General features: G+C 39.4%; 1 protein-coding gene across 7 annotated transcripts in view; it reads right to left on the minus strand.

Moving 5' to 3' along the window:
- Window positions 1-2,243: 2,243 nt before the first annotated feature.
- The window catches only part of DDX6 (DEAD-box helicase 6), a 50,639-nt gene continuing 24,917 nt past the window's right edge, over window positions 2,244-27,965 (minus strand). For 4 of the 7 annotated variants that reach the window (XM_065570329.1, XM_005299789.5, XM_065570328.1 and 1 more), the window contains exons 2-14: window positions 27,489-27,956; window positions 25,449-25,512; window positions 24,861-24,965; window positions 23,364-23,493; window positions 22,628-22,774; window positions 21,998-22,092; window positions 19,198-19,320; window positions 18,616-18,744; window positions 16,326-16,442; window positions 14,536-14,599; window positions 11,418-11,519; window positions 9,904-10,083; window positions 2,244-6,559 (exon numbers count right to left, since the gene is read on the minus strand). In XM_065570329.1, coding sequence (XP_065426401.1) covers window positions 9,908-10,083; window positions 11,418-11,519; window positions 14,536-14,599; window positions 16,326-16,442; window positions 18,616-18,744; window positions 19,198-19,320; window positions 21,998-22,092; window positions 22,628-22,774; window positions 23,364-23,493; window positions 24,861-24,965; window positions 25,449-25,512; window positions 27,489-27,688 — 1,452 coding nt within the window. In that variant the 5' untranslated portion in view covers window positions 27,689-27,956 and the 3' untranslated portion in view covers window positions 2,244-6,559; window positions 9,904-9,907. Of the gene's footprint in view, window positions 6,560-9,903; window positions 10,084-11,417; window positions 11,520-14,535; window positions 14,600-16,325; window positions 16,443-18,615; window positions 18,745-19,197; window positions 19,321-21,993; window positions 22,093-22,627; window positions 22,775-23,363; window positions 23,494-24,860; window positions 24,966-25,448; window positions 25,513-27,488; window positions 27,957-27,965 lie in introns of all 7 variants that reach the window. The other 3 variants (XM_065570326.1, XM_065570327.1, XM_065570325.1) reach the window with 1 other exon arrangement.

A 27,965-nucleotide genomic window follows, 5' to 3' on the forward strand; every position in this document is an offset into this window, starting at 1 on the left:
TAAGCTTTCGTGGGTAAGAACCTCACTTCTTCAGATGCAAGTAATGGAAATCTCCAGAGGCAGGTATATATCAGTGTGGAGATAACGAGGTTAGTTCAATCAGGGAGGGTGAGGTGCTCTGCTAGCAGTTGAGGTGTGAACACCAAGGGAAATTTTGGTAATTCTTAAACAGAGTCTAAACTTAAAATGGTCAAAGGCAGCGTAGTCTAAATACTTAAACATGTGGTTCTTTTCTCAGAGGTTGGTAAGAAAGTTTCTTAAGCACTGCCAGATACCTAATATAAACATTCTATAGTCAAATAGCTTCGTGTAGTAGTAACCAGTTGTAACAAGATTACTTGATTTTATATTCATACATGAATAGTGAGATGTTATGTAACAGTGCTATAAGAAAGTTATTGTATCTATATGCAAGTATATAATGCTAAGTGTTTGCAAGTTACCATCACAAAAGGAGCGTATACCACCTTAGGCATTTAAGGAATTAGAAAGGTTCTAACCACTGTGGTAGAAACCTGTAGAAGTAATCAACATCATTCCCATTTTTACATATTTCCTTAGCATTAAAAACAGACTTTAGAGTGCCTATTCAAAAAACAAACAAACAAAAAACACCCACCTTTCAACTAGAGTATGTCTAGCATTCTTTGTGCAAGGTTAAAACTGAGGTGTCTTTCTGGAGAAAGGGTGATAAAAGATTCCTGGCCTAGCTTTTGTGGCCTTGATAAACCAGGTGCTCATATCCCTTAAAGAAAGGTATCCTGCTCTTTGAGAAGGCACTCCTGTAGGCTATTTTACTTTTAACCAAACAGTTCCCAACACTACTAATCTACAGTAGCTTCACCCATAATTCACAATTGAAGAGTTCTTAACAAATGCTATCTATGCAAGGCAGTTGTCACAGCATTTATATTGCTAGAAAGATGTTTAAAACAAAAACTATGTACAGTATTACAACAAAACAGAAGAGTGGTAAAGGAAAGTGTTATTTGAAAAGAAGGCACCAAAACACTGCTCTTCTGTAGCAAGGTGGACACAGCAATACCAAAACTATAGAACTTCCATATTATAATGGAAAGAACTATTCTTTTTACCGAAGACACTAGTCAGACTCATGGACTTATTTCACGCATAGAACATTTCCAGCTAAAGAGGTAGTGTTGCCTGGTGAACAGCTCTGGTTTCTATTCCCAGATTAGCCAGTAGCCTGTTGGGTGACCTTGGGCAAGTCACTTCACCTCTGACCTTTTGTAAGGGGTTTTGAAATCTACTGATAAAAGCCCTATGTAAGAGCTAGTGCTTATTATACACCCTCCCTATAATTACTCAGTTAATATAATCACAGCAGAGAATATCCATTTGATAAATGCTTCAGCAAACTCAACTGTGATAAGTATGGTATGGCCTGCCTGAATACAAAGGTGCAGCATAATTCATTAACAATGAATCAATTGTTCAAATCAAATTGGTATTTGCAAAGGATGTACTGATTAGCCAAGCCTGTGGGCAGGTGCTTTGGAAGGTAATGTACCCTTCCTGTTGAGGACTGGAATTATGTGGAGTGCTTTATTTCCTCCGCACATGGCTGTCAATACACTAAAATCCTGACTTGCAACAGCCTGTGCTGTCCCAGCCCTATGCCTCTCCTAAGCAGCCTGTCAGTTATGAAGTGGCTTTGCAATATGCACAAAAACCCACAGAGCTGTGCAGAGATTAGACTTTTTACTCTTATTTAAGCTAAACAGGCACTGTAGTAATTGAATGTGTCACTAGCACATTTCCACTGGTTTCAGAAGGCTAGTTAAAATTTGCAGTCCAAGGTCATCGTTCAAACTGGCTCATTTAAAAAAAAAATCTACACATCATGGATGAGCAATGTGTTGGAGATAGGTGTCCTGCACAGTAAGTGCTAATGAAATCCAGCCTAGCACCTTCAACAGAAGCCAATTTGTACACAAGACAGTGCTGCTAACAGTTAAGAAGTTATCTTGCAGATGGCACTGTTCTGCTATTTGCTTCAGCTGTAATACTGCTGCTGAGCTTGTAGAATTCGGCTATACAGAAAGATTGACGCCCTGTTCTGCAATTGTTGCTTTATTTCTCAGGCCAGCCTGAAGTGCACACAGCAAGAACATGTATACAGGATTTGGATGGAGGAAAATAGGAATGAAACTTCTTGCACAGTAGTACAGAAAACTTGTCTGAAGGATAAAAGCAACAGGAAACAGACACCAAGACAAATCTGGAGTTCCAGTGAGCATTTATTGAGCTTAATCAACAAAATCAGGATTTTACCATTCATCTTTTCTGTACTCTGAACTCAGTGAAGATTTTCACATAGTCACAGCCTTCCATCACACACATGTACATACAGATATACACATTCCCAAGGAAAACTCAGCTCCACTGGACATTTGCCAATTAAACAAAAAGCCAATTTTTCCCCTCCCTCCCTTGAATGTTCCAAATTCTAGTCCACCCTGTTCACTTATCAGTGGAACACAGCCCTTTTAACAGGGGACCAATGGATTATAAACTCATTTGAATTGCAAACAAAAAAAACCTTTTTTTTTTAAATAAGTTCCAGTTTGTTTCAATAAAGGGAACAGTGACTATTTTTCTCCAGACACCCCTTCCCACAATTAATGGTTAAAATACAGCAAGCCTGTATCTTAGTATACCCTATCCCTCCCCTCTCCCATCCCCAATTTTGTCTACACAAGAATTTAATAATGCTTCAAATAGGGAAATACTTTAAGCTGCAGAACAGTGAAGGTAGCAAAGCTATAAGGCATACTACCCTCCTCATGTACCTATTTTTCATCTGTCTGACATACTTTTCACTCCAGAGATTATGTATTTGCTGTAAAGAGAAATCTTGGTTTAAAATTGGACTAAAAAGGGTCATGGCATCCAAATATTCTTGGCTTGGACTAATTTTACCAAACTTCTGCAGTGGCAGCAACATTATTCTAGTTCCTGAGAGCAGAGTTCACTCTGTTCCCATGAACCAATAAGCTCCTTGGCATCGGCAGCATTATCAAGTCCATTGCCGGCAATGGATAGTACACCAATAGAATCGGACTCCTGGCATTAAGAGACAGAAGTTCATATTTATAAAAAACTAACTAGAAAAGGGCTTTAAACACAAAGGCTGAATGATGGTCTCTTCATACCAGCATTGTCAGTCACTGATGGAATACAACCATCTGAAGCATTTCTAAATCCTTGGTGCAGACACCCTCCCCACTACTAAAATAAAGAACAAAGTTAGTCAGAATGAGATGATTTGATGCCAACATGTATGCAAAGTCTGTGTGTCGAGCTTTCATGTTCTCACCCAGCTCCATATAAACAGACACAAAGCAGAAGGCAAAGGAAAGATGCTCCCATCTCATTCTGAAAATGAAAATATTTATGACCAACCCACCCCCCTCCCCTTGGCGAAACCCACCAGCTTCAGCAGTGCATTTGTACAATACACTTTGCGAAGCCAGTCTAGATTTTTAGTCACGATTCAACTGGCTACAGACTTGTGCCCCCATTTCACTACCACCTCCTTTCTCTTGTGGGATTTAAGATACAGGGTCTAATATCAGATTTATAGGTTAACAATGTGATTTTTTGCCTTCTTGGGGGAAAATATGGAAAAGCATGTAAAATTCTCAATATCCCACTAAGAACTTGACCACAGAGAACAAATGTTTGACCTGGGGATTATTAAAAGCAGGTACTTCCTCTGAAATAATGAATACATGGAAATGTTGGCAAGTAGTCTGTAAAAATAAGGAGCCAGAAGAAACCTGACAGTCAAGTTTTACACACTCCTTGATGAGGGAGAAATAAAGACTAGGATTTGCCTAGTCATTTGGAGCATCTTTCCTTTTGCAAGTTCATGTACGTTTTAGAGATAACCTATTAGCACCAGAATCAGACCGCTTCCTTCCTCTAGAGAAAGCCACCTAAAAATGGTGCCCCTGATAGTCTAGGTAAGTGCCAATCCTCAGAGGCTGACTTTAATACTTTCAATTTAAAAATTCTGTGCTTCAAGAGGGACCATCAGAACATGGCACCAGGCTAACCTACCACAAATCCAGACAGAGCATGCACTTCTGACTCTCAGCATGGCTATCCTGTTCTCATTGCATGTGCATGCTCTGTCATAAGATAATTTTTATTTACACTTTTCTTTTTATCTTTGTTGCACTAAAATGATCCCTCTTCTGCTTCACTGAAAAAATCATAAGCTGGCTGCAGTACAAGAGCAAGATTTTACTTTTGGTCAAAATTTACCACCCACAAACTCCCTCCCTCCCCCAAAAAGCACCCTAAAACTAGTTTACATTTGGTACGTGCCAACTTGATAAGTGGCTCACAGAGGGCCTGTGACCAAGCTCTTGAGTTTGTACTTTAGTGCAGCATTTGCTACAGTTATTACAGAGTCACTGTAGATTTGGGGGGGGGGGGGGGGGGGGGGGGGGAGGAGAGAGGAGGGACAACACTTTTCACCTTGAAAGTTATCATCAGGAGGCACCTGGCTCTATTTCTGATCCTCAAGGAGTTTAATGGATAAATCTGCCTCCCCCTCCCCAAATAACCCAAACAAACAATTTCACTTTTTATAGTCAAAATGGGGAGAAATTATTATTAATTCCCATATCCATATTCAGGTAAACAAGCATGGTGTGAGTACAGCATCAGTATATGCTGAGTACAACTGACCAAAGGGGACTGCTTTCATCCAGGTGCCTCCTGACAAACTGTAGTTGAACAGGCTAAAAGGAAATTAAAAAAAAAGTTTACTGGTTTTGATTTGTCTCACTCCTTTTGCCTGTAGATCAGGCCAAACATCAAGCATGTTGGGAGGGGCACAATTTAAAGCAACACTACTTGGCCATAAAGCATTCTCCAGCAATATACAACGCAGAATGACAGACAGCAATTCATGCCAAAACATAGATGGCAAGCAGTTTTCTGTGGCTTCAGAGTTAACAAGTTAAAGGATTTGCTTTTTCCTGCTCAAATCTATATAAAGGTTGTTTTGGGCAAAGTATGCACAATGCTGCAGGAGGTGAAACACACAATAGAGCTCCAAAACTGTCAGTTTATGCATTTAAGTTGGTTTTCTATTGTTTCTTTTAAACCCAAATTCACACCTATGTTCTGCTTAGCTACAATGATAGCTGCTGGATTTCCTTCATGCCAAGGTGGAACACAGGTCTTTGCCCTCAGAGCTTGTAAAGTTCCTGGAATTTTAAGAGGGAAATCAAAGAGTACCTCAAACAAGTTAAGCTATGGATTTTGAGTCTTTTCCAACCCAACAAGTAATCTTTTCCAAAAAGAGCGGCACAGGACAATATTGCAAGCACCAGAGCAAACCCACCCTGACAAGGGACACTTGTCTAGGCCTGCTCTTCATAGAAGTTAGAGCACTTTTCAGGTGTTTAGTGTTGCAGAAAACTGAGCCCCTCTCACCGTTAGCTGCTCCCATAATCAGTCTAATCCCTTTAGCCCCAGCAACTTTCATTAAAAAAAAAGTTATATGAACCCAAAACAGAAAAAAAAACAAAAAAAAACAAAACAAAAAAACTTATTTACAAGTTTATACAAGTATACACATCCAATTTTCAATGGGACACTGTGCCAGAGGAAAGAGGGCCATGGTTCTGAAATAAGTCTACATATCAAGTGCTGTAACTACGAATGGAGACTTATGGAAACCAGTCTTTAGTGTTCTGCTAGAGCATACGAGCTTTTCATATGGCTCCTGCAAAAGATGATAGGCTGCTCTTTCCTTCTCGAGCTATGATGTTGCACCTAATCAGCCCAGATTTTTAGTTGTTTTTGTCTTAAATACATGTATTTACAGTGTGGGTGAACTGCAGTTGCATATCAACTCCTCCAATTTAAAAAAAAGTTAAACAAAAAAAAGTGTTACATTACTGATAGTTTCATCTCGCAGCCCTGGGCTTGAATATTGTTTGGGGAGGGCAAAAGAAGGGTTGGGAACTTTTGACCTGGAAAGAAAAAAAGCTGTTGATTCCACGGGCTGTATTTGAAAGGTGATATTCTGAATGGTCTCATAGCATAAGGCACTTTGCACGAATAAGTAACAAGCTGTTTAGCTTAAAAACGGATGAGTAACCAGGGAGAAGTTGAAATGCACTCAGTCAGCTGTTGGAGAATTTGAAATTGCAGACAAACTTCTGTTCATCAAGTTTCTTCTCTTTTCAGGGTTTCTCTTCTTCCCTTGCTGCTGCTGCCCCTGCGCCCCCCAAAAGAAAAAAAAATTTAAAACCAGCAGTTTAGTGCAACTAATGTTCAATCAGCACACAGTGCAAACAAGTGAAAAAACAAAAAAAGTATTCCTTCTTTTATCTTCTTTCTTCCTTGCTGCCAAATTTAAAAAGAAAAGAAAATACGTCTGAGCGCTTTAGTCTTCATAGTTCCAAAATGAAAAGAAGATGAAAAACCCAAAAAGAGAAGGATATCCCCAAAGAAACAATGTGTCACAGATCTGGATCAAGGGGCTTCAGCTTCTGGTGTTTGTAATCAAAGCCTAAAAAAAAAAAAAAAAGATCCTGCAGTTAATTTTCTCTATAATTGTTTTCAAAATCAAGGAAGAAAATACAAAAAAGTAATTCAGTTTTATGATTTAGCAGCTTTGCTAAAGCTAACTGAAGCTCTGGTCGCTTTGCTTGATCAGTTACACAAGCCTAACATTCCCTACTAAATGAAAGGATATAGCATGGTATATGTTGATAACTGCTTTTATAGCAAACATAAGACTGTTGAATAAAGTAATAAAACAGGAAGCAGCCACTCATACTGGGTGATAGAAAGGAAACAGCCCAAAAGATGAGTGCATGGAAAAAAGGAACTTTCCTTTAAAAATAAGAAGCCATCATTTGGTTAAGTGGCTAAGCTCTTTAATTAAAGATTTCAGAACAATTTACTTACAACTCTGAAAGCCTCCTGTATCTCAAACACCCAAATCACAAGTGCAGGCTACACTTCCATGCCTCAGACTACCCACAATACAGACTTTCCGCTGTCAGTGGCTCTCAATGGCAGCTCCAAGAGGTATGCTAGCACCATTCTGCCTTCTGAAGGCATTCTAAACTTGTTTTAACCAATTCCCGTACACTAAATCTTTAGTTAAGGTATTACAATTAGTCACCAACTTTTTCCTTCAAAAAGGAGGCTGCTCTGCCAACCACACAATGGGTATAAGTTAGCCTGTCTTGACCAGAATTATTAGTTTCCCCTTCAATATTTCCAGTGAGGAAACAAATGGTTAATTTTTCCTTGGCATAGTTTAATGAGGTTAAATAGTCTCCTCCTATATCTAGTTTCACAGCGCAGCTCTTTCTAGAATAAATAGATTATGCATTGTTTCAGAGATCCATTAAGATTCTTGATCAATGTTTTGGTTCCTGCTTCCAGAAACAAAAGAATTTACTTTCTCCTTTTCTATCATCTATCGGGAAGATAGTACGACGGAGGATTAGGAGTCAAGCGTCCACAAAGTCTCTGGAGGTCTATGCTGCTGAATATAACCTCAGGGGAGGTTAACTAGCAGTACAATTCCAAACAAACATGAGGGATTTACTTCATCAACTGCAAACATTTTTGCTGAGTAGGCTGAAGCATAAGCAGGAGAATCTCACTCTGTGGTGCTGGGAAGTCAGACTAGCATTTTTTTTTTTTTGGGGGGGGGGGGGTTGTTTTGTTTTGTTAAGCCATTTCAGAGAGACATCTAGTGGCAACCAAGGTGAATTACAGAAATAAAAGGTTTCAGAGTAGCAGCCGTGTTAGTCTGTATCCGCAAAAAGAAGAACAGGAGGACTTGTGGCACCTTAGAGACTAACAAATTTATTAGAGCATAAGCTTTCGTGGACTATAGCCCACTTCTTCGGATGCATATGCATCCGAAGAAGTGGGCTATAGTCCACGAAAGCTTATGCTCTAATAAATTTGTTAGTCTCTAAGGTGCCACAAGTCCTCCTGTTCTTCTTTTTACAGAAATAAACCATCCTCAACATACACAGCTTTTTTCTCCTTCAAGGAGCCTACACAAGCAAATACTGCATCTCCAATAGATCAGGAAATGGGAAAGACTGCAGGCTCCTGGTAGCCTGAATCTGTTCATTTTAATAGGTGAAGTGCTCGGCTCACTGTTGCCCAAACAGAATGCATCTTTCCTTAGCATTCCCCACTTTCTCACTGCAGAAATCACCCCATCCTTCCTATACTCCCTATTACTCCATAACCCAAGGATCATCTTTGGCATCTCCCTTGCCTAATACATCCCAGATAATGTTCAAATCCTGCCATTTCTTCATTCATAACATTGCTAAAACTCTAGTTCAGGCCCTCATTTTCCATCTTGCCTACTCTAACCTTCTCCTCCTTTGACCTCATTAATACTAGGGATGTAAATATCTGTTAAAAAAGTGAACTGGTTAAACAATTAAAATTAATTTAACCAGTTAACCGAGGTTGCTCAGGCCCAGCCAGTGTGGCGGGAGCTGGGGTCCCTCCCACCAGCCCGGCACTACTGGGGCTGGGGTTCCTCTGGCTGGTGCAGGGTCACCAGGGTTAACGGTTAAGGTTGGTTAACGGTAAGTCTAATGCTTACCGGTTAACCTGTTATACCCCTAATTAATACACGCATTGCTTCTCCCAAATCCATTCAAAACAGCTGCTCAGACATTTTTCTTACCCATCACACTCCCTTTGTATGAAATGGAGTACCAGCACAAGGGCTCAAAGTTAAAACTTTGTCCTCACACTCAAGGCCCTTCACAACTCTGCCCCTCCCTACTCATTTAAATCACCTTATTGCATCAGCTTTTCAACTTCCTCCACTCCAGTAATGCTAGCCTCATCCACTTGTTTCTCAGCTTCTCCTACAGCCATTTCTGCACTTTCTTTCTTGCTGAACCTCATGCAAGAGCCTCCTCGAATTGATCCATAAGGCCATTACCCGCTCCCTCACCACCCACCTCTGCTGTAACCCCTATAAGAACTCAGTTAACCAATAGCAGCTGTGTCAGTTGCGAAGAGCCAGTTTCTAAAAAGAAACTGAAATCAAGACCCATAAATTCTCTGCAATAGCTAGTCTACGCAATGAGGTATATTTATTTTAATTCCTTGTGTCACACTCCCTTGTTAGCTCTTTGGAGCAGAGACTATCTTACTGTATTGCCTATACCAGTGGTTTTCAACCTGTGGTCCACAGACGCCTGGGGGTTCGCAGACTATATCGAAGATTTCCAAAGGGATCTGGCACCTACATTTGAAATTAAAGAAGTGGCCTGTACAAAGCCTAATAGAATGGTATCTTGATCAGGGCCTTTGGGTGTTACCAATTAATGAATCAAAGAGGATTATAAGAGTCCAAAATCCAGCAGAGAGCCACGTTTATTGCCTCTTCCCTTCTCAGAGTTTCTTGTGACCAGGCAAACTCTTTTCTTACCTTGAAAACGCACACAAAAGTCAGCAACTCAAGTGAGGAAAAGGCTGCTTCATACAATAAATTAATTGTAAGCATGCTATGCTTATTCATTAATTAGTTCATCCATTGAGTTCACAGCACCTGTTTGTGCATTTTGGCACAGTATTACTGAACAAGAGGGTATGCAGGAGAATGACTGAGTTCAGATACCTGTTTAGATCTAAACAGCTAGTCTGAAGGTTACCTCCTTATTTACTGCAGCTCACCCAGAAGAGCCAACCATGAAGAGTGGAATGGACAAAACAAAAATCAAAGGAGAAGGAATGGTAAGAAAAGTGAAGTGATCCATACAAATCAACTTGTTCTATCTGCCTCAATTTATTTCCCCACTGCCACACACCCAACCTTCAATGCAGTGGCTTTCTGAGCAATCACATACGCACATGGTTAAGGTTTCTCATCATCTACGGGTTCGGTGTGGTATTCTGCCACATACAGGCTCTTGTCAATGTTGCTTGGGATGGGTTTAATTTCAGTTCCCAACTGCTCCTCAATACTTTTCAGGTTGAATCGATCATCATAGGTGATCAAGTTGATGGCCAGGCCCAGGTGACCAAAGCGACCTTCACAAAAAGAAAGACTAAAGTAGTGACAGTTTTATCACACAAGTCTGTAGATTGTCACATGACCAGATTACATGTGATCATGCAGTAATTAAAAAAGGTAGTTTCAAACATGACTGACCAATCCAAACCCTCAAGCACATCAGTACAGTAGCTATTTCAAGTTTCACATCCCCATTTATTGCTGTAGAAAAGGAAAAAAAACGTGACAGTTCTGCTCCCCACAGGAGAAAAACAATGTTCAAAATACACCAATTAACTCTATAGATTTCTGAACAGTCTCCTTTCAGGCTATTGTTCCCTGTCTGGTGTCTGCCCAATGACAAAATTCTATTGAAAAGTTAAGCCAATAATTGTATGCAATGGTTTTGGGGTTTTGGTTTGGTTTGTTTGGTTTTTTTTTTTTTTTTTTAAGAAGGGGGGAGAATGTGCGCAAAATTCAGTGTTTTCTATTCTCCCTCACCCTGATAACTCAAATTTTACAGATTGAGTCCTCACTGATGTGCCTTTGCTAGCTTGGAATTAATAATTTTAAGTTTCAATCCACTGACAGGCATCTGACAAAAATCTTTGGAGTATACACAGGAAAAAAGCATCATGGCTACAAGTGTGTGTTTACCAGAGGTAAATAACTGAACTACATCATCCTGCCTCTCCCCCCTTAGCTTTCCTTTCTTTCTATTCTCTTTAAACCTCTTTCTCACCACAACCCCCCAAAACATTCAGCTTCTCCCCAAAAAACAAAAAAGTTGGTATGTCTATATATGTAACTATTCATACTAAGTTATGGTTGTGTTTAAACTATTTTGAATATATTAATATTGTTGATCCTGTATTAAGATTTATATACACATATACAGTGTCAAGACATTAATTGCAAGTGTCTTATTGTTAATGACCCAAAGTATCAACACAAATCTTCTCTCCCCCTCCCAACAGAAAAAAAGTATGTGTTTAAAATGCACCTGCACACAGCTATTTAAGTAGTTTTCTTAGATTGCCAAGAGAAGGAACCTGTCAGCCTTAGGAGGCTGAAAATATATTTTGATTAAAATATTCAAAAGTTAACAGATATCTGGGCCAATTTCAATACCCTAACCATTTAATCCTGTTTTGTATCATGCTCCAACACACCTTAAAATAGAAGGTCTTTACACAGCTTTTCCCTTGATGAAACGGGAATGAAGTTTGTCTTTCTACAGGCCAAATGAAAACAACCCACCCACTCGCTTCAAGCCATTTTAGAGATACCCACAGTGTTTCAGAATAAAAAGCAGAAGTTTGTTTATTATTTAGTAGCACAGCTTCCCTGAAGAACATTTCCCTTCCCTCACCTGATCTGCCAATACGATGGAGATACGTCTCTGCCAGCTTTGGAAAATCAAAGTTTATCACCACATTCACAGCTTGGATATCAATACCTCGGGTAAACAGATCTGAAACAGAATTCCATTTAATTAATGGATTTTATTTCACCAAAAACACACTAGCTGGAATGGGAGGGTACAACAGGAGCTAGGGGAAAAAGACTACCCAGGATGGAGAGGTTACTTGAGCATGATAAAATACCCTTAAAACATTGTTAGTATATTTAAGAAACTGGAGGGTGAACCTCTCCTGCGAGAACTGCTTATTTTGTATTTAATTTTTGTTTAAAAAAAAAAAAAAAAAAAAAAAAAAAAACTTCCCCTCACCCACTTTGGGCATGGATAACATTGTGAAGAAGGATCAAGACACGAGCTTTCCAGACTTGGTATTGAGGATTCTTCATATGAACAACTCCTCTAGCATTTTGCTTACTTCTTAACATCCATTTCACAACACCCTTTCCCCTTGAAGGAAAGTACACCATTTTCAATTGAATCTCTAAAGGCCTATACAACTTGTTTTCCATCTAATTTAACTATTCTGCCTTACTTCTGATGCATTTTGGAGAAGTTAAAAAGTTACTATTCTTAGAATACAAGCTTCCAATCATGTACTGAATTGATAAAGTCAGCAACACCACTTGTCAGCAACTACTGCAGTGGGGGAATCCTGACAACAGGCTGAATGAAGGCAGGACTGCACAGTGTCACACAGTTCTTTAAGTGTTTGTTTAAAGCAGAACACTTAAAAAAAATTCTTCAAAATAAGAATCAGCAATTTACCTTAATTTTATCTTAAAAAACCCACGAATGTAACAGAACAAAGTTAGTGCAGACATAGTACCAACATACTTTTTCAGCTAATACATACTTTACATGTATAAAAATTAAAAATACTAAGGTTGTGGCAAAAGCTAAATTACAAGAAGGATTCATAGGCAAGTTTGATCCTCAATAGTTGACACAATAGTGTGTAAACGTAAGCTATACTGCTCTATGTAGAAATTACTTTTTTAGTATCAAGTTCGGTCATGACTTATGCACTCGGTGGTAGTTATCCTTTCCAAAACTAAACACCAATTTATGATGAAGTAAGGTAATGACTGCTATCTACAACATATGGGGATGCTCTGCAGGATACTAGGAGCTTGGCCAGACTATATAACTGAAAGTAAGAGGCCCTAAAGGAAATACTACAGTTATTAAAGTTTAAACAATTTTTTTTTGTTATGCTTCAGCTGCTCCTAAAATTATCCTATGTAAAGAATTATCCTATGTACATAACTGCCTTAAAAGCAGTCCATGTGTCAAATGCAAAACTAATCAAAGGGTAGTCTTATAAATTACTCTTACACAATTGTTTAGGTGGGACATGAGTAAAACTCAGCATAAACAGGAAGGATGCTACATGGTTCACGATAATATGCAAATAATGAATGCCTCAAACATTCCAAGTCAGTTTTGGAGGAGGAGGAGGGCAGAAGAATTTAACATTTACCTTTGTCCTTATTTAGCCACAGTTTGCATATATATGCCTGAAATCTCCTGTTAGGAGTTCTCTCTCAATCTTACTGGATAAATTCATGGTGGTTAAGTCCATTAATGGCTATTAGCCAAGACGGATAAGGAATGGTGTCCCTAGCCTGTCTGTCTGTCTGTCAGAGGACAGAGATGGATGGCAGGAGAGAGATCACTTGATCATTGCCTGTTAGCTTCACTCCCTCTGGGGCACCTGGCATTGGCCACTGTCGGTAGACAGGATACTGGGCTAGATGGACCTTTGGTCTGACCCGGTACGGCCTTTCTTATGTTCTTACTGTAACATTTAAATAGTAATGTTACATAAAGATACAAATTGATTGTTTAATAATTTGTTAAAGTAAGCACCTAGGGGAATAAAACAGTGTTATAAGAAATAGCCAGCATGGATTTGTCAACAAATCATGTCAAACGTATCTAATTCTTTGTCTGGGTTACTGGCCTTGATTTTAATAAGGCTTTTGATACAGTTCTACATGATTCTCATAACCAATTAAGGAAACCTGGTCTAGACTGAATTACTGTGAGGATGTGCATAACTGGTTGAAAGATCGTACTCAAAGAGTAGTTCAATGGTTCACTGTCAAACTTGGACAATCTAGTGGGGTCCCAAAGAGGGTCAGTCCTAGGCCTGGTACTATTCAGTAGTTTTATTAAAAACTTGGGTAATGGCGAGGAGAGTAAACATATAAAATTTGCAGATGATGTCAAGCTTGGAGGGGTTGCAAGCACTTTGGAGAACATGATTAGAATGCAACATGATCTTGACAAATGGGAGAATTGGTCTGAAATCAAAAAGATTAAATTCAATAAAGATAAATGTGAAGTAGTACATTTAGGAAGGAAACATCAAATGCACAACTACAAAATACAGAATAAATGGTTATGTTTATTTTTTAGAACATTCTTTAGAAGAGATGTGGACAAACTGAAGAGAGCCCAGAGGACAGCAACAAAAGTGATGAAAGGTTTAGAGGAAAAAAACCCTGACCTTTAAGGAAAGGTTAACACAACTAAACATGTTTAGCCTTGATAAAAGAAGTCCTCACTCAAACTTCACAACTGTCTTGAACTACGTTAAGGGCTGTTATAAAGAAGACAGTGATCAACTGTTCTCCACGTCCACTGAAGGCAGGACAAATAGTAATAGGCTTAATCTGCAGCAGATTTAGGTTCGATATCAGGAAAAATGTTCTAACTACAAGGGAAGTTAAGCTCTAGGAATAGATTCCGGCATTCCCTTCACTGAAGAAGGGAGAACAGGCTGGAGTAACACCTGTCGGAGATGGTCTAGGTTTACTTGGTCCTGGCTTAGCACTAGGGGGCTGGACTACATGACCCCTCAAGGTCCCTTCCAGCCTGACATTTCTAATAGTCTTGAAAGATTCTGATCACTGAAGGCAAAGTATTAGTTTTCTTCATTATGATAAAAAGCAGGTGAATTGATTGTGTATATAGTCTGGTTCCAGTTGCAACCTCTAGAAGTCAAACGGTCTGTTTTTACTACAAAACTGAAAAATTAAACAAAAAGAAAGGAAACACTTACCAGTGCAAACAAGATTCCGGCATAAGCCATTTCTGAAATCGTGGAACACACGATTACGGTGTTCCTGGTAAAGCAGAAAAAAATATTAGCAGCTTTTACAAATTGAAACATGGATCCTATTACTCCGCTCCCCCATGAGCTGGAATAAACACTGGAACATGCAAAACTGAACACACTCTTCAATTCTACTACTACTACTGAGCACTTCTTGTGCTTTCATCCATTTTATAAAGTGCTTCACAAAAGAGGCTTTTGGTACAACTTTTGGGTATAGATATTTAACTAAACTGGTCACAAACTAATGCAGATTAATTGATGCAATCCACCTGGAGGGCAGGGCCAGCTCCAGGGTTTTGGCCACCCCAAGCAGCCCCTCCCCCCCCCAAAGCCGCGATCGTGATCTGCGGCGGCAATTTGGCGGGAGGTCCTTCACTCCGAGCCGGAGTGAGGGACTGTATCGAATTGCCGCCGAATAGCTGGACATGCCGCTCCTCTCCGGAGTGGCCGCCCCAAGCACCTGCTTGACAAGTTGGTGCCTGCAGCCGGCCCTGCTGGATGGACAATCTGTTTAAGAGTGCCTCTTAAAGTAAACGAATTTAAAGCACTAACTGAAGAGTGTCTATCCAAAGGTCTTGTATGAATTTAATTACATCAGCTTCTGTACTGAAAAGCTACACAAAATTGTATTTAGAGAAGGCCTGAAGCAGACAGATTAAGTGATTTGCCTGAAGTCACAATAAATCAATTGGGATTAGAAATCAGGTCTTGGGTTACAGACATCCTAAAGAAAATCTAAAATTTGCAAAGTTACTTATTTTCATTCCAGATATTTTGACTATCAAGTCTTTTTCAAGACAATGGGTTATTTTTGTTGAGTAAAAATATTCAATTTACTTTATTGCTTAGAGATTCATAATTTAGGTTATAAATCAATGTATGAAAAAAAATCAGTCTCTTTCTGCTAACTCAAGTCTTCACTCACTACTTTTGTTTTTACATATCAATAACCATGGCACCACCTTGGCAGCACTGAAAAAAAATTTAAGTAGTACCAATCTTAGGCAACCAGTTTAAATAAACGATAGGCCTGAGATGCATAAACAAATATGCACTGCATTGTGCTGTGAAGATCAGTTAGTTGGAAATCTGATTTGTGCCACTAAGAACCAACTTTTTATTCAGATTTCAATGAACAGTCAATATTGAGAGCAGCCAGAAAACACCATATAAAAGTTTGTTTACAGCCCAGGGAGTATTTGGATTATTTGTCTTACCAGTGAGTAGCAGCTAAAAAATTCTAACATACATTTGTTTTTTATAAATTGGAATTCAAGATTTCAAAATGAAATTCAGTTACAAATGGCATCTGAGCCTACCACCAATTTTTGCTAGTTTGGTGAGACGTGACATTTAATATCAGTACCCGATCAATATTGAAGTCTGGAGCTAAACCATGATGAGAACAGACCGAAAATTGTGAAACATATCAATGGAATCACATAAGACAACTTAAATGTAAAACATGAAATGTGTATCAAAACTGGTTTTAATTAAGGTGTTTTTGATCATGTGACTGAGTTGCTGTGCCAAGAAATATGATCAAGATTTCTTTAACTAAACTAGCTCCCATCTTGAGACAATGACGTCAACGTTAAAAAACAGTACAACACTTTTGAGTTCCAGTTCTTGAAGGACTAGCAAATCCGGACTAAATATTACAATTCTAATTCACACCTGTATTAAGTTTTTATCAGTTGCTTTCAAACTAACTGGTATAGCTTCACACTCACCTGCCTCATTTTAGCATGGATATAGAAACAGGAATAGCCCAGCTGGGAAATCTTCTTGGCTAGCAGTTCAACCCGTTGTGAGGAGTTGCAGAAAATGATTGACTGGTTAATCTGGAGCTGAAGAGAGAGGAGGGGGTGGGGGAGAGTGTTAAACAGCAGCAGCATTTTACTTACAAAGCTTTGAAATCTGAGGGGAATGCATCCTTTTCAGGAATGCAAAACATGAATCTGGGATTCCAGCTAGAAGAAGTCACTCACTCTTCTGTCTGCAAAAAGAAGATAATGACAGTTCTCCCATCAGGAGGTCTGCAGTTTAATAGTACAGCAAGAGAATATGCATTTTCAGAAAAGATCCTGGGCTTCAAATTTCAAAGCTACAGCATGAAAGTAAATAGTCCAAGATATCACTGTTCATTTAAAGAAAGCCAGTTTTTAAACAACAAAAACACTAGGTTAAGGAAAATCTCTTTTCTTGCCAGAATGCATGTGACGTTGTGCAGTCTATATGGTTTTACAAAAATATAACTGAATATAATGTAACTGGGATATGCTTCATGCAAAAGGTCTCTTGTAAGGTATCATTACAAAGCTCATAATCTACTGAGTGTGATCATCCTATTTGTAGAAATGTACCACTCTTGTATCTAAAACTAGAAATATAAAACATAACTCTGAGGGCCTATTGTAATTATGTAAAGTGTGGGCCATTAAGGATGGTTTGGAATCTTGACTCCCATTGCCTGCAGATGGCTGTATTTACCTGTGAGTCTTCCTGTATATGTATGTGCTGGCAAGTGAGTAATAAAGTCTTGCAGTGACATGTGATCATGTCACCTGAACTGGAATCCATCTTTAACCTGGTGCTTTTCCAGTGGGGGGGGGGGGGGAAAGCCCAGAGGGACAAAGGGTTCATAGATTCAAGGACTGGAAGGGACCTCGAGAGGTCATCGAGTCCAGTCCCCTGCCTGCATGGCAGGACCAAATACTGTCTAGACCATCCCTGATAGACATTTATCTAACCTACTCTTAAATATCTCCAGAGACGGAGATTCCACCCTAGGCAATTTGTTCCAGTGTTTAACCACCCTGACAGTTAGGAACTTTTTCCTAATGTCCAACCTAGACCTCCCTTGCTGCAGTTTAAACCCATTGTTTCTGGTTCTATCCTTAGAGGCTAAGGTGAACAAGTTCTCTCCCTCCTCCTTATGACACCCTTTTAGATACCTGAAAACTGCTATCATGTCCCCTCTCAGTCTTCTCTTTTCCAAACTAAACAAACCCAATTCTTTCAGCCTTCCTTCATAGGTCATGTTCTCAAGACCTTTAATCATTCTTGTTGCTCTTCTTTGGACCCTTTCCAATTTCTCCACATCTTTTTTAAAATGCGGCGCCCAGAACTGGACACAATACTCCAGCTGAGGCCTAACCAGAGCAGAGTAGAGCGGAAGAATGACTTCTCGTGTCTTGCTCACAACACACCTGTTAATACATCCCAGAATCATGTTTCCCGCCTTATGCAAAAGATATATAAAGGGGTGGAAGAGAACAAGGAAGAAGAGGAGCCATCATGAAGAATCCCCTAGTATCACCTGAGCTGCAACAAGAGCTGTACCAGGGGAAAGAATTGTACCCAGGCCTGGAAGGTGTCTAGTCTGAGAAAAAACTTACTGAAGCATTTATGATTAGACATAGATATGCGCATTTTATTTTATTTTGCTTGGTGACTTACTTTGTTCTGTCTGTTACTACTTGGAACCACTTAAATCCTACTGTCTGCATTTAATAAAAATCACTGTTTATTTAGTAATTTACTCATAGTATGTATTAATACCTGGGGGAGCAAACAACTGTGCATCTCTCTCTATCAGTGTTATAGAGGACGAACAATTTATGAGTTTACTCTGCATAAGATTTATACAGGGTAAAACGGATTTATTTGGGTTTAGACCCCATTGGGAGTTGGGCATCTGAGTGCTAAAGACAAACACACTACTGTGAGCTGTTTTCAGGTAAACTTGCAGCTTTGGGACAAGTGATTCAGACCCTGGGTCTGTGTCTGGAGCCAGACGGGAGTGTCTGGCTCAGCAAGACAGGGTGCTGGAGTCCTGAGCTGGCAGGGAAAACAGAAGCAGGGGTAGTCTTTGCTCATCGGGTGGCAGCTCCCAAGGGGGTTTCTGTGATCCAACCCGTCACAATGCATATCTCTGCCATTAAGTTATGTTCTGTAGGATAAATTAAGTGGTTCAGACTGGTGTTCTAGTTGCATCATGCTGACCAGTAGCATACTTACCCTGGAGAATAGCGTATTGAGGCAGTGTACTTTCTGCCGCTCAGTTACATAGGCATAGTACTGGGTAACTCCCTTCAAGGTCAATTCCTCCATCAGGTTAATCTCATAGGGTTTCTGCAAATGGGAATTCTGAAATAAAGAGGCGTTTCAAATTAAATTAAGGTAGAAAAGACATGCCTGTCTACTCAAAAAATTAAAGTATTTTCTTACCTAACCTACTATCCTACCATTTGAGATGCATCAAATACACAAAGATGCATCACTTGTCAACATAGTTATGCTAGCACAACCACAATAGATAAAGCCAAACAGGAGTGTGCATCCCCAGACTGCAGTTGCAGAGAATTATTTTCTCTTATTAATATTGGCTATGTACAATGCAAGTTTATTTAATATTCCCATTTAATGTTTTTAGGATACAAAACTAAATCCAGAATGCAACTTAGAATACCCATGCATAAATCACATCAAGGGGAGAAAAAAAAAATTGTTTACATGATGGCACATTTACCTATGTGCATGAGGGAAAAGTCCACACATCCATGCACTCCATACCCAAATGGGCATCAAGAGCCCACTTACCATGAACTTCTGTACACTAAGAGGGAAAGTGGCTGAGTAGAGCAAAATCTGCCTGTTTTTAGGTAGCGTAAGAATAATGTCCTCCATTATTTGAACAAAATCCTGAGACAGCAATTTATCTGCCTGCAATGAGAAGGAAAAAATATATATCACACACACGAGTGCTGCAAATTCCAGATATTTTGGATTAATGTTAAGTTAGAAGAACATGAAATATAACTAATGTTCTCCTCAACCTGTGGGGTAGAAAGCTTGCTTTGAGTATAATGCTTCATGGACAGCTTTATTTACCTACTAGGGAAAAGCTTTACTTCAACTGCAAACATGAGAAATGCAATTTATCCTGCCTCACTTCCAACGCTTCCAATTTAAGAGCTATAGCAGACTGAAGAAGGAAGAGCAGAAGATTACCACATTCCTTAACTGGAATTCATAGATTCTAAGGCCAGAAGGGACCCTTGTGATCATCTAGTTGGACCTCAACTCAAGCCACAGAACTTCCACAAAATAATTCCTAGACTCTATACATCTTTCAGAAAACATCTGATCTTGATTTAAAAAATTGTCAGTGATGGAGAATCTACCAGCATCCTTGGTAAACTGTTCCAATGGTTAATTACTCATTGTTTAAAATGTACACCTTACTCCTAATCTGAATTTGACTTGCTTCAGCATCCATCCACTGGATTATGTTACACCTCTCTCAGCTAGAATAAAGAGACCATTATTTAATACTTGTTCCCCATGTACGTACTTACAGACTGATCAATTCCCCACCTTAACAGAAGAGCAGCCATAATAGGTTGGATGACTGGTCTATCTAACCCAGTATTCTGTCTGTGATAGCAGCCTGTGCCAGATGCTTTAGAGGTAATGAACAGAACAGGGCAATTTCAAATGATCCATCCCTATCGTCCAGTCCCAGCATCACACAGTTGGGAGGTCTAGTGACACATGGAGCACAGGGTTGTGACCTTGAGTATCTTGTCTAACAGCCACTGATGGGCTTATCCCCCATGATGTTATCTAATTCCTTTCTGAATCCAGTAATTCTTTTGGCCTTCAAAACATCCCATGGCAACAAGTTACACAGGTTGATTCTGGGAAATACTTTGTTTTAAACATGCTGCCTATGAGTTTCATCTTGTGTTACGTTACCCTTTGGGTAAATAATATTATCTTATTCACTTTCTCCACACCATTCATGATTTTATAGACCTCTATCACATTCCCCCCTTTGTCATCTCTTTTCTAAGCTGATCAGTCCCAGTCTCACTATCTTCTCATACAGAAGCTGTTCCACACTCCTAATAATTTTTGTTGCCCTTCTCTGCATCTATTCCAATTCTAATGTATCTTGTTTAAGATGGAGCAACCAGAACTGCATGCAGTATACAAGGTGTGGGTGTACCATCAAATTTATATAGTGACATTATGATTTTTATTTTATCTATCCCCTTCCTAATTGGTCCTAACATTGGCAGCTTTTTTGACTGCCACTGTACACTGGGCAGATGTTTTCAGAGGTATATCCACAATAACTCCAAGGTCACTTTTCTGAGCGTTAACAGCTAATTTAGACCCTATCATTTTGTATGTATAGTTGGGATTACATTTTCCCAATGCACATTACTTCGAAATTCAACATTGATTAAATCCATACACCGTTTCATTCCCCAGTCACCCAATTTTGTGAGATCCCTTTGTAACTCTTCGCAGTCAGCTATTTGTTAAGTGAAATAGATTAAGCTCCTTGAGTCTATCACCATAAGGCATGTTTTCTAACCCTTTAATAATTCTCATGGCTCTTTGAGCCCACTCCAAATTTTCAACATCTTTCTTAAATTGGGGACACCAGAACAGGACAAACTTTTCCAGCAGCAGCGCCACCAGTGCCAGACAGAGGTAAAATAACCTCTACTCCTACTCTAGCTTGCCATTTATGGATCCAAGGATCGCATTAGCCTTTTTGGCCACAGCATCACACTAGATTAGGTTCAGCCAATTATCAAGCATAAATCCAAAGTCTATTGGATGTAGCAAGCTATTTCTCACATCCCCACTCTCCCAGCGCCCTGACTCAGATTCAGTTGTTTCAAGAGAAGTTAGAAGGAACGTTGCTTTTACTCTATTGGAGAACAAATGTTTAACAATGGACTCTTCAATCTAGCAGAAAAAGGTAGAACATGATCCAATGGCTGGAAGCTGAAGGTAGACAGATTCAGACTGAAAATTATGCATAATGTTTTTAATGGTGAGAATATCCATTTGAACAGTTTACCAAAGGTTGTGGTGGATTTTTTAAAATCAAGATCAGATGTTTTTAAAAAAGATATGCTCTAGGAATTATTTTGGGGAAGTTCTATGGCATGTGTTGTACAGGAGGTCAGACCCCTTGAAATCTATGAATCTAATGGATCTTTGAATATCAATTTATACTGAGAGGTTTGTATTACAACAGTCATTTTAAATGGAAGAGTAAGAGCTACCCATTTCAGAAGAGATTGTTAACCTAATGCTCAGTGGTCCTACAAAATAAGGGGAAAGCAAAGTTTCCCTATCAGTTTGCTTCTATCGGTCTCTGAGAAAAGTACATGTTGAAAACTCTTCCCTCTCAGATGACTTTCCCCACCCAAAAATGCAGAAATGGATCAATCTCAGCTTTATGGTGTCTACAGAAAGTCTGACAATTTTAATGGCCAGCAATGTTCAATGAGCAGGCCTGCAGAGATGTGTCATTGTTGTAACTTCCTGTTAAATATCTTTCCATGTTTTGCAGATCGTTAAGACAGCAACTTGCCTCATCCAGTACTATCATCTGGACGTGTTCAACCTTTGCTACTCCTTTCTTGATGAGATCCAGAATTCTCCCAGGGGTAGCTATCACCACATGCACTGTAAATTTTAAAAAGAAAATACATTTAGGTGGATTTTTGCTTGGATAAGAAACAGTACAAATACACAACATTGGCTTGGCTGACAATTACACTAAGTCAACTTTAAGGGCCTGTTTGTACAAACAGTTTGTGAAAATTGGGGTGTAAATCTGTGTCAAGGTAGCCTGACATGTACTAATCATCTACGTGGACCCCATTCTCGCTCACTATAAGTTCTGTAGCATGCTCGGAAGTATTCCTGTTTCAAAGCGGTGTAGATCAAAGTGCACTACAGAACTTATCGTGCACTGACGCAGAGTCCACCTGGACAGTTAGCACACAGCATATTTACACCCCAGTTTCCTGCAAACTAGATGCTTGAACAGACCAATCCTTAGAGATGAATGTAGAATGGATGCATAAAACCTCAGCCTGGCTCATAAAAGGCCAATGCTAGGATAATAGCAGCTGAAAGGGAGAGATTTTAGTGCTAGGCTTTGCAGTACTGTGCAAGCCACTAAAGAGCAGCAGCCTTAATTGGGAAGTGTCCTAACCTGTATCATCAAGCCTCATTATGTCATCACGCAGATTGGTTCCTCCTGTTGTTGCCATCACTTTGGCACCTCCCATGTGTTTGCTAACTTGGATACAGATCTGACTGACCTGCAATGCTAGTTCTCGAGTGGGAACAATCACCATTGCTGAAAGAGAAGATACACAAAATCCTCAGCACAGGATGCATTATGTCTTAATACTGCCTTCCTCCCAGTTCAAAAAGGCACTAAATAATGATTATCCTAATGAACACATGCACTCAAACGCTATGATGGCTAAACTTTAGCAGGTTTAAGGAGGTCTATGAAAATTTTTTATGACTCATCATGGAAACTGCATGGGTATTCTTCATGACAAGGAAATATTGCTGTGTTGAAGCACTGTAAGTTAACTGGCATTCCTTGCATGCTATTAAATAGTGCCAGCCACAACTTATATCCCAGCCACCTTTACACCACACTTTTCAGGGCATATAAGCAAGGATGAGGAGAAATTTGTAGTAGTTGAGATTTTCAAAGCAGTGTTGGGGATTAATTTGAATTGAAAGCGTGTCCAAATCCCCAGGTTGCTTTGAAAAATTCAACCACCAATTTTAGGTATTAATCTGCAGGCCATCAAGCTACACTGACGCCTACAATCTTCTAATGTCTCATCCCACAAATACTGACGTGCAGCAGCCAGGCTACTCATGTTAGTTCCTAGATGGAGCTTCATGTAAACTTGTCTTCAGCTCACCTTGTATATTGTCCTTCTTTAAGTCTAGCCGTTCAAGTAAGGGAATGAGGTAGGCTCCGCTCTTGCCCGTTCCATTTTTAGCTCTAGCCAAGATATCCCTACCAGACAAAGCAATGGGAATACTCTCCTCCTAAAAAGCAAGCACAGGGCAATGCAACAGTAAAACAACCTCAACTACAGCTTTAAAAAAAAAAAAAAAAAAAAAAAAAAAAAAGGCCCTGTTTAACACTGACCCCGATAAGGGACAGGAAAACTTTCCAATGCAACACTGAGTTATAAGACCCTATATATGAAAGTACACCAGCCTCATCACAAAAACGACAAACTGATCAAGCAAAAGCATTTCAGCATCCCACTTATGAGAAAACTGCTCCCAGTATCCCATTTATCAATGCCCCACTAGTCTAGCCTGGTCATAGGCAGACTGAATGGAACAGCTACCACAGGAATGATCCTAATGTGCAGGGTGTACACATATTAGGTGCAACGAAGGAGATGGGGGAAGAGGTGCTATCAAACTATCCCATGGGGAGAGAAAGGCTCTCCACCCTAACCCCCATTCCAGACACCAATTAGACCGGAAAAAGGTCTAGGTAGGAAGTAAGGAAAACTGCCTGCGTGACTTCAGGTCCATGTATATATTTTAACATTACACTGTGAAAAGAGAGGGCTTATTAGCTTTTGAAATTTAAGACATCCTCTATGGTGCCAGCTTCAGACTCAAAGACCAGAAGTATTTTTCTTTCTGCTGTTCAGATAAAAGTATAAAACCATTCTTTAAGACTTAGAGCCTGGGTGAAGATAAGCGTTCAGAATGCCTTGTATCATATTCCCCATGATGAGGTGAAACGGCACAATTGTGTGTACTTTAATCCTTCTCCAGTGCTCAATTTAAAAAAAAAAAATGCAGATCACAAAACAAGAGAAACATCAGAACAAGGGTGTGAGAGGACTTTACTGGGGGTTGGGGGGGGGGGGGGGTTGGGTTGTACTAGCTTCCATTGAAGTGCATCTCAGTGACCTTTTGTCCCACCTCTGCTGAGAGGTTTGTGATTAGACTGGCACAGAGTTGCAACTAAGGGGTGAGAGGAACTGCAGTAAGATTCTACAGAGATATTTTGTGATGACGACCTCTGTGGTACTTAGATCGACACAGAGCTATTAAATTTGTCCATAAAAGTGAACAGAGAAGATTGCTGACGTCCATGGGACTACTTACACACTGGAAGTATCTTAGCGAATTGTTGCCTACAACCCCCTAACCTCTCTATGATGAACAGAAGAATCATATGTCAAGCCTTTAAAAGGTAAAAAACCCTAATTTCTATGTTACTGGGTATTTTTTGGTTTGGTATGAAGTGAGTTTCTCAGAAATTATACTGTCAAAGCCTCAGTGTCAAAACTTCAAGGATGCCCAAAAACCTGTAAATGACTGACTATGAGATAGCTAAGATGAAGCAATCAGCATGTGGCACAAAGAATCTGCTCTGTACTAACCTGAATAGGAGATGGTTTTTCCCAGCCCATTTCAAAAATTCCCATCAGCAACTCCCGTTTCAGACAGTAATCTTCAAACTCATTTCCTTTTGTGGAGGTCACATCCTGAGTAGTTAAGAAAGTAGAACAGTAAGACCAGTTCATACAAATTATCCCCATAAACTGGTCCGACGAAATAATCCAGGACTAAGACAAGGCAAAAGGGAGTAATAAGCCCTTTCCAACCATCCATCATACAGTCGTTCACAAAAATCTGTGTAGTGCAACCACGGATAATTAGGTAGTATTGGTTACTGGGGACCAAGCAAAGTAATCTGCATACACACTTAGTCTCTGTTTTGCAGCAAAAGCACTAAGACTTCATCCTGTAGTATTCTTAAAGTAAAAATATACCCTGAGTTTCAACATACTTGAGAGAGAAAGGAAACATATTTGCCAAGTATCTCTAAGAATGTATATTACTATCTACTTTTAATTAAGTTTTAAAAATAGATCAGAAATGAATTTTCTCACTGTTAGCACACCGTCTCTGCCATTTATCTCACATCCTCAACCCCATGCTTACAGTTACCTTTAAAATATCCTTACCGAAGTTTTGATTCTCAGATCTTTTGGAGGGAGTTTTAAAGTCTTCTTCCAGTCATCACCAGGTCTGCAATGTGAAGGCACTAGTTAATATCCCTAAATAATTCTATTCTGTTTTAAGTAACAATTAGTACTTTGCACAAACTAACAAAACCTTAACCTCTCAGGCAGGTTATTTCCCCAGTTTTACAGATGTGGAAACTGAAGTACAGAGATTAAACCATTTACCCAAGGCAAGGAGGACCATGACAAAACAAGAATTAGAACTCAGAAGTCCCTGAATTCCCCAAACTCGGAGCATTATACTTCTCTCTAAACAGCACCCACTTAAATGGTGCAATGTAGTAAATTGGGGAGGAAGGGATAGCTCAGTGATTTGAGCATTGGCCTGCTAAACCCAGGGTTGTGAGTTCAATCCTTGAGGGGGCCATTTAGGGATCTGGGGCAAAATCAGTACTTGGTCCTGCTAGTGAAGGCAGGGGGCTGGACTCGATGACCTTTCAAGGTCCCTTCCAGTTCTAGGAGATAAATTAATTAATGGAGATATCCTATTTATTTATTTAAATGCACCAAAGAACCTGGCCTAATTATTTCACCCAGAAATGCTGCTCTTATCTTAATAATAATTGTAAGAGAAGAGTCTCTCAAGCACTGATTATCTACTCACTCTTATAACCATTAGCAAATATGATGAAAAACTTTTCACCTCATCAAGTTCCCCTCACTATTTCAGAACCAAACATGACAAGTAACATTAGCCAACCTTCATAACCTGTATCTACTCCCAACAGTGTCAAGTGCTCATAGCTAATGTCTTGAAAGACAGTAAGAACCCATAATTCATTTGTCTAATTTGTACAATGCTAACCCATGAGGGGGAAAAAGAAAAAGTTTTCTTCCCACCCCCAGCTGATAATCAATTCACCATGTCCTATTAGCCAGACTCTCAGCAAGGAATAAGATTTTTGACTATTTAAACCAAAACTATACGTTGGACCACTTTTATTAATTGCATTCTTTTCATCTCAGAGGCAGTTTCTTCAAAATTACTAAAGCAGTTAAAAGCATAAGTGTGCTTATAATTTTCATTCATACACTATAGAAGAAAAATAATTATCCATACACAAAAGTGTCTAGTTCTTATAACAGACCAAAACTTGAAACTGGATCTGGACAGTTCTTTCCTCCAATTTCCAACTCCCAAATCCACATTTTATAATGTGTTTTCAGACATTCCTAAGTTGGGGAGGAGGAGTGAGGGGGTTTTAGTGTTGCACTTGTTCCAGGTACACTTCATTCAAACCTGTACTGGTATCAAAAGAAGTGTTAAACTGAGGGGATCAGACATTTTTTAAATAATGTTTTGAAAATCACCCAGGAAAGAAAGTGAATGGTTTAGGTCAAATAAAAACTGGCATTTCCAGTTTTTAAATATTTAACTCTAGTTCTAGCATTTACTGAGAAATATCTACTAAAATGTCATGTAATTGAACTATGTGTGTGTGTGTGTGTGTGTATATACACACACGTGTGTGGGGTGGGGGACAGAGACAAGACAATACTCAGAACAAAGTGACTAAGGTCCATCATGTGTTACAACTTGCCACTTGTATTAAGCTATGGTCATACACACTTGTATTAAACTACAATAGACTCCACATCTTCCCCTCATCCTTAGCATCGATCCTGAACAAGTGATCAGGATGAGAAGGTGTTTCTCAGGGGAAAAGCTATCAAGAAAAGAAATTAAGGTAGGCCATCAACCTATGCTTTTCAATAGTATACAACTTGAGAAAATGCCTTAACTATTAATTCGCACAACTGATAAATAACCAGGATCTGTCAGAGAAAGTCCATTAATTTCACATTTATTTCTGAATTATCAGTAGTTCATATTCTTCATCTGACCGCCCACACTGAATTTTAAAGTAACAATAGAACATAGAACTTAAATATCAACACAAGAAATCTTAAATTCTCTCCAATGCCTGGTAGCTCAAACACTTGTTTAAGATGCTGCTTAACATATACGCAAATACTTACTTAATAGCGGAGGTCATACTCTGTGCTTGCTGTTGAGTGCCATTATTGATTGTGTTGGTGTTTTTCAGCTGGTTCATCTGTTGCTGAGTCTGTGTCCCCCCACCTCCTGGGCCCCCACTTGGTTTTACAGGGCCTCTCAGCTGCCCATTCTGACTGGATAGACCCATTATAACAGGGTTCTCTGTTCTGGCCGTGCTCATGTTTTTCTTTGTAAAGATGTCTTTTTAGACTTCAAAACTTTGAAAGTCAGTACAGAAACTGTAATAACAGTTTATTAGACTCTCCAAAATGAAGAGATAAATAAGTCTTGCTCAATATATGAGTCCTTTATTGCAATGCAGGCAAGCACCTGTAAGTCACTCAACAGTAAAGTAGTAACTTGCTCTGATGCACCGTGGAACAACTTTTTTTTTTTTTTAAAAAGCCCTCTAACAAAGTTGAATTATATCTGAATTCACTCACTTCAGTCTGAAAAAG

Source organism: Chrysemys picta, chromosome 16, assembly GCF_011386835.1.
Source record: "Chrysemys picta bellii isolate R12L10 chromosome 16, ASM1138683v2, whole genome shotgun sequence".
In the NCBI taxonomy this organism is placed as follows: Eukaryota; Metazoa; Chordata; order Testudines; family Emydidae; genus Chrysemys; species Chrysemys picta.